Source organism: Phoxinus phoxinus, assembly GCF_949152265.1.
Source record: "Phoxinus phoxinus genome assembly, chromosome: 24".
Lineage (NCBI taxonomy): Eukaryota > Metazoa > Chordata > Actinopteri > Cypriniformes > Leuciscidae > Phoxinus > Phoxinus phoxinus.
Window position 1 is genome coordinate 14,027,176 of NC_136899.1, and position 6,829 is coordinate 14,034,004.

General features: G+C 36.7%; 1 protein-coding gene across 1 annotated transcript; it reads right to left on the bottom strand.

Annotated features, from left to right (window-relative positions):
- Positions 1 to 863: 863 nt before the first annotated feature.
- On the bottom strand, positions 864 to 6,829 carry prdm14 (PR domain containing 14). Its single transcript, XM_079602341.1, has 9 exons — positions 6,697 to 6,829; positions 5,004 to 5,617; positions 4,560 to 4,610; positions 4,259 to 4,419; positions 3,837 to 4,104; positions 3,536 to 3,738; positions 2,522 to 2,623; positions 1,666 to 1,885; positions 864 to 1,471 (listed from the first exon to the last, which is right to left on the bottom strand). The coding sequence occupies exons 2-9, from the start codon at positions 5,554 to 5,556 to the stop codon at positions 1,323 to 1,325; spliced, it is 1,707 nt and encodes a 568-aa protein (XP_079458467.1). The 5' UTR covers positions 5,557 to 5,617; positions 6,697 to 6,829; the 3' UTR covers positions 864 to 1,322.

Below are 6,829 nucleotides of genomic sequence, written 5' to 3' on the forward strand. Positions count from 1 at the left end.
AGACAGTTGGTAGCACGAAGACACAATCAGAGGGCAGCAGATGTCAGTGAGACCGCCTTTGTTTCTATTCTCTCCACACTAGACCACCTCATTGCAGTAGTCCATTGTCATTAATTTGCTGTTGGGGGATGTTCACACTCCTCCTCTCCTGTCGCTGACCATCATTTAGTAAAACACTAGAAGTGCGCACTCTAAAATCTCATTGATCATACCATTTTTTTACAGTGTAGAGATAGATGTAGACTTCCCATGTAGACTAAGTTATGACAACATGTGTTTTTACATTAACTCATCAAAATAAAGATTCAACTCATAACTGTCACCGTACGGTATATTTTAAGTTGAAATAACTTAAATGTCCAAGTTGATTGTATCAAATTTAAGGCAGCAACGTTTTTTGCAGTCTATCTATCTATCTATCTATCTATCTATCTATCTATCTATCTATCTATCTATCTATCTATCTATCTATCTATCTATCTATCTATCTATCTATATACATTCATTTCATCCTTTTATAAATGTGAATGATTTAGTGATGTGATATTTCTCCATTTCCAGTTTATCTGAAATTCTGTCTGTGCATAAGAGAGAAAGAGACTATTTGAAACAGAATTGTGAATCACTGTATCTACGATTGATCTGTCTGTCTGACGTTTTATAGTATATATTATAATATTAAAAAGGCTATTGAAATATTGAAATATATTGAAACCAGAATATTAGAATACCATAATAATTCGTTCGATTTGAATTAAATAGCCTATATCAATGCAACAAAAATTGCATTCATAATGAATCCCTTTCACAATTTTCAGAAAGTTTCATTGAACAAAAACATGATCTTCTTTAAGGGTAATTTAAGTTATTTCTCACATCATTAATTTTAATTTTCAGTTTGCAGACGATCGGACACAGACAAATTTGAACAGCAGTTACAGCTCATGATAAAGACAATACAAATATAAATGAACGATAGGTAACAGTAAATTCAGTAGTAATAACAATAATAAATTCAGTCTTTGGTATTATTAACTTGCTTTGGTTGTGCAGCTCACAATTACACGACGACACATTTGCTTTGAGCTAACTTTAAAAAGTACAAAAAAAAAACACGTATTTCTAATGCCAAATACATTTTAATAAATAGAAACAACAGTAAAAATAATAAAGTTAAAGCAAAAATATTTTCTTAGGGGACAGGTAACTAGATTAAATAATACACAATACCGGCAAACAACATTGACGCAAAGCCATCTTTTCTGGGAAAAGGCTGAATAATGGAATAACATAACCAGTGATGCAGATGCAGTGGTGAAGCATTAGTTCCAGGGTCTGTACTCGGAGGTGATGCTGGTCATCCCGGGAAATGAGAAACTGTCTCCCAGCTGTTTCTGTAAAGAATCTTTGCTGGGGAAAAGCGTGTTTTCGTCTCCAGGAAGAACAACAGTGCTGTCCAAAAGTGGTAGCTCTAAAGGCAGAGATTTCATTAGATTAGCCCATAAATAGTCTTATAACAATATATTTAATTAATAATTGCCACATGAATCCAACAAATGTTTATATAATTAATAGTTTTGTTTTCATTTAATTTACGTTTTCGGTCCTTCTCAAATTGCATAAATTATTTTTTTTCGGTTGCTTAGTAGGGTATTAACTAGTTACTTTTATGCGTCTTCATGTGGTATTTCAACTCTTGTGCATCCTGGAAAGTGGTCGCACACACGTCACAGGAGAAGGGCTTGTCTTTGGCGTGTGTCCGGCGGACGTGGCTGTCGTGTGCCGCGTGAGAGGCGAACGCTTTCCCGCAGTGTTTGCACTTGAACGGCCGCTCGCCGGAGTGCTGGCGGATGTGCGTGCGGAGGATGCTGGAGGCCGTGAACGCCTGTGACATTCACAAATACATGTTCATATTAAATAATGGTAATATACACACACAAAAAAAAGTTACTTTAGGTTAATATCCCAATAGGAACATCCTGTTGAATTACATTTGTTAGGCCTAATGGTAGGCTATTGCATTTTAAAATGCAAGAAAATGTAATTAAATTCTATAGGTCTATAAATAACCAAAACAACAACAATTTTTCTACCGTCATATAAACCTTCCTGTATTTTATAGCCTATATAAACCATCATTCCATGCATTATTTAGTGTGTTTATTAAAACAGTTTTTCCTATGATGTAGGTAAAACATGACCAACATACATTGGGCTATAGGCTCCTGGAATAAAACTCTAGCATTCCACAAAAAGGACAGATAGAGAGAGTGACACGTGACCATTGCAGAGCTCTTAGCACGCGTAAGTGTTTAAGAATAGAACGAGACGAGTTTAAAACAAAGCGACAGACAAACTTTTGTCTCTTTGAGAGTCATAAATTAAAACATAATCCTCATGCACAATGCACTGGATCTGCATCTGCCATTAATTAGCATGTAAGTGTCTGTCCAGCGCTAATGAGAGCTCAGATAAACCATGAAATTAAAACAGTATTTAGCTGGAGCTGAGCATCACTCACCTTGTTACAGTAAACACATTTGTAAGGCCGCTCTCCTGAGTGCACGCGCATGTGTTTGTTCAGACTGGAGGACTGCGAGAAACTTTTGCCGCACACGGAGCACTAAGAGGAAAAAGAGGGTCACAAATTACATTCAAGATGCTTTATTGACATTGTAAAAAGCTTTACCTAAACATTAGTGCATCTGGGGGACATTTCTCGAAAAGGGTGCTTTTTGTGTCCCTCATTAGCATATGAGTAAACCGCGACAATGAAAAGCTAACATCAAGTTTTATTTGAAACAAAAATAATATAAAAACGTATTTAAATAACATAAAGTTTTATTTATTTATTGCTCCTTGCGATTATAGCTATTATGCATATTTCGATCAAAAGCTAAAACTCTTCGATTTAAGTGTTACAAAAATATCACAAATATTTTACAAAATGTTGTATGCCCAGGTTGTGTCAGCTCCTTCCACCCCTTTCTTTATTAAGATGACGATACTACACTGATCAATTTGTTATGACAACATAGGCCTATGTTTTTACATTGCTTATTAAAATAAGTTAAGCAATTTTCAACTTTTTTTTTTGTCATGCAAGATTCAAATGTTTTGTATAAGTCAGTTAAATGTAATTTAAGTTGAAATGACTTGAACATCCAAGTTGATTGTACTTAAAAATTTAAGGCAGCATTTTTTTCAGTGTATAATTCTATAAATAAATAAATAAACAAAACAAATCATAATCCGTAAATTCTTAAAAATTAAATGAATTCTAATTCATAAAAAAATCACATTTCCAAAATGGAAAGGGCACCCATTTTGAAAGACCATTTTACACTAATTCTTATTCAAATAATTTTAAATAGGAGTTGAGTGAGAAAATATTAGTAAAATGGTAATATCTTGATATTTTCTTTTGGGCATCGGTTTTGTACAGTTTTTCTAAAAGGGAGCTGTTCTTTCAGCACCACCGCTGATTGTTCCCCCCGTAAAAGTATCCAATGGATCGGCATGAAGATATATTTACCTTATGCGGTCTGTGTTTCTCATGCACATGGAGAATGTGGATTCGGAGTCGGTCTCTCTTCTCGAAAGACCTGTTGCAGAGGTGGCAGGGGAACTTCCTGTCGCCCTGATCCACACAGCGCGTGTATTTCAAGTGCTTGTCCCTGTAGTACTTATACGCGAACACTTTACCACAGCGATCACACTTAAAACCTTCACCAGAATCTGGAACGAAGAAACATTTGCAAAAACATCACATTATAATCTCATAACAAATGACAGAACGTGCTGGACTATAAAATAATTTTTGCGCACATGCATACCTTCAGCTGGGAGCGCTTCACTGGCATCAATAAACTCTTTGAGGGTGAGAGGAATACCCAGAAACTGCACATAGCAGTCTCCGTACCAGACCAACAGTTCTTGGCCGGCTCGGATCTCTTTGCAGGCCTCATAGTAAATCTGGCCTTCACACTGCACCGCAGTCAGGTTCTGCTCCTCTGGAAAGCGCGCGCACTTCACCAACGACATCCAATTCCCCGGAGCGCCTCTTCCATCCACAAAGTGACTCAAGCGCCCGTTCTCAAAGATCTTATAGGAAGAAAATAAAAAAAGGTTTGGAATTTAATATAAACATATCAGAATATAACAGCTGTATGCATTATCTCACTGAAAAATCCCCACACACGTTAATATAAAATAAGCATTTAAATAATAATGCAATAATTTCAAATTTGCTGTTTACCTCCCACATGAGCGTGTTGTCATCAAATGTTTTGATCTCACTTGTGTTCACCAGTTTTCCCTGAAACGGTCCAAACCTGGTGCCTTTTGGAATTGTGCTTTTATCAGCAAAAACTCCATAATGGGAAAGGCTTCCACAATTAGTTTGGAGAATCGATAAGCCTGAAAAATTCAAGACACACTCTATGAAATTGCCAGCAGTAAAGTTAGAGAGAGAAAAAAGAAATTATCAAGAAAGAAAGAAAGAAAGAAAGAAAGAAAGAAAGAAAGAAAGAAAGAAAGAAAGAAAGAAAGAGTTCTACCTTCTGGGCGTTCAAATCCTCCGGCATCAACAGGGAGAAGATGACGATCAGCTAATTATTTGAAGAAGAAGAAGAAGAAGAAGAAGAAAAACGTTTTTACATTGCTCAAACTCATCAAAATAAGTTAACTTATTTAAGTCATACAAGATTCAACTCATTTTAAAGTCAGTTTAATTTAATTTAAGTTGAAATGACTTAAACATCCAAGTTGATTGTACTTAAAAAATTTACAATACACAATTATAATAATCCAACATGAAAAATAAAAAAGAACCTGGAGGCGTTTAAATAGAATGAAAAGTAGCCCATGGTATAATTGTAAACAAAAATTTTAAGTGTGCAACCAGATTTGTTCTCCTTTTTTGTTCAGCACATCGAAAATGCTTATTTTTTCTTTTCTTTTTTTTGCAATGAATAGACTACATTAAAATGATTATTATATACCTGCGCTGGGAGGGAATGATAGTCCAGAGATGGCATGTCCAGGACTTTGGCCTTGTTTTTTGGAATATCCGTACAGGACCGTGAACAGGTCTTCCTCTGTAAAACGGAAGGTGCGCGTGTGCTCGGGTGTCGGGGCGGCAGCCTGCAGGCAACCGAAACTGTCCTTAACCGGAGAGGATGAAGCCGAAGAAGACTTTCTGCTGGAGGGGCTGCTGAACTCGGACGGAGAGCCGGTGCTCTGCTCCTCGTGTCTGCTGTACATGCTTTGTGGAGGATGCACGTGCTGGAAATATGGCATGTTGGACACGTTGAGGATCTGCTCATGGAACACCGCGGTCTGGTGGCTGTTGTGGCTGAAAAAAGACGGAGTCCCGGTGAAGTTGAACGGCATGATTGTCTGTGCGTCGGTCACCATGCGGCCCAGAGACTTGAGCGGATGGAAGATGCTGTGCGCGCTCTTGAGGATGTTCGTGTAGTGCGCGCCGGGCAGAGACGGGTAGACAGCGAGACTCCTGTCTCTCACTGCGGGGTGACTGGAGAGAGACACCGACATCACAGCCGATGAGGGGGATCCGAGGACAGTTTCACTTGCGGTTTGTATTCAGTCCTGTAGACTGTAAACAAGTTTTCATCACTATAACAATATCTTTGTTTCCATACAAGTTTTCACAAATTCTATGATTTCCGAGTTTCATTTCGATTTTCTCCAAAAGGGGCAATCAACTTGCAGGTTGTAACTTTGGCATTTACTTAAATATTTCAGACAACAATTCAAATTAAATGTAAATTTAAGAGGGCACACTCCTTTCAGTTCTTAGAAGAATATTTTATTTTTCTTAGTGACATTTTTAATAATCTAAAGAACCATTTTTTACTACAAATCAACTTAGATAAGTAATTTCAACTTAAATTACATTAAACTGAATAGTTGAATAAAATGTAAAACATGTTGTCATAACTTATTGATCATATAATTTGTTGCAGTGGGTCTTAATATATTCATGGAACCATAGATGCCAATAAATAATTTTTATTTTTAAAAGTGTATAGTGTCCCATTTTGTCCAAATTCAAATGAAAAGTACTTTTTTAAAAGAAAGGTTCTTTGCAAATGTTTAGCCAATATCATTCCCAACCATTTTGGGCTGGTTATTGCAACTTTTATTTGATTTTATTTAACGTGTTATTAAGTTGAAATTTACTGAGCAATTAAAACAGTATGACAATATATTACAAACACGGACAAACCAAAAATATGACTTTCTAAATGCCCGCAGAAAGTCATGTTTTAATGCATTGTGAAATGGTTTGTCAACTAACCCAACACAGAAATAACTCCGACTGCAGAGATTTCAAAAGCAAAAGTTTCCAGTATTCCTCTACTTTTTCTAAACTAAGCACTGGAATAAACTGCGCGCGAGCGCGCCACTAACAGAGACTAATGAGGGTCATGACACTACAATTTAAGAACAGAGGGTCAGCAAGAAAGGTCATCATTAATGAAGCCTTTCCAACTCTTTTAAAAAGCATTAAAGGTGTCATGCTCCATATACTCCTGACCTCAGCTGGTTATTGCGCATGAAGAGTGGCCTTAAATCCATAATGTTAATGCAAAACAAAACACAAATAATGTATTGCTGTCTTCAAAACTAGAAAAAAGATTGTTAGTTGTAATTACTTAAAGATGTTCTTACCATATAGCGACGTGTGCAAGTCCTGAGATCCTCCTATTGTGTATGGGGAAGCTTTACTTGGCGGTTCAGGAGCGATGAACTAAGGTCTCGTGTGTGTGAAGCTTGAGACAGGTCTGAAGACATATGGTTGAGT

Excerpts from the sequence above, each read along its gene's own strand:
- prdm14 (XM_079602341.1), bottom strand. The coding sequence starts at position 5,556 with ATGTCGGTGTCTCTCTCCAGTCACCCCGCAGTGAGAGACAGGAGTCTC. Across the intron at positions 4,611-5,003 it reads ATCATTCCCTCCCAGCGCAG|CTGATCGTCATCTTCTCCCT; the intron begins GTATATAATAAT and ends TCAAATAATTAG. Across the intron at positions 1,886-2,521 it reads AATGTGTTTACTGTAACAAG|GCGTTCACGGCCTCCAGCAT; the intron begins GTGAGTGATGCT and ends TGAATGTCACAG.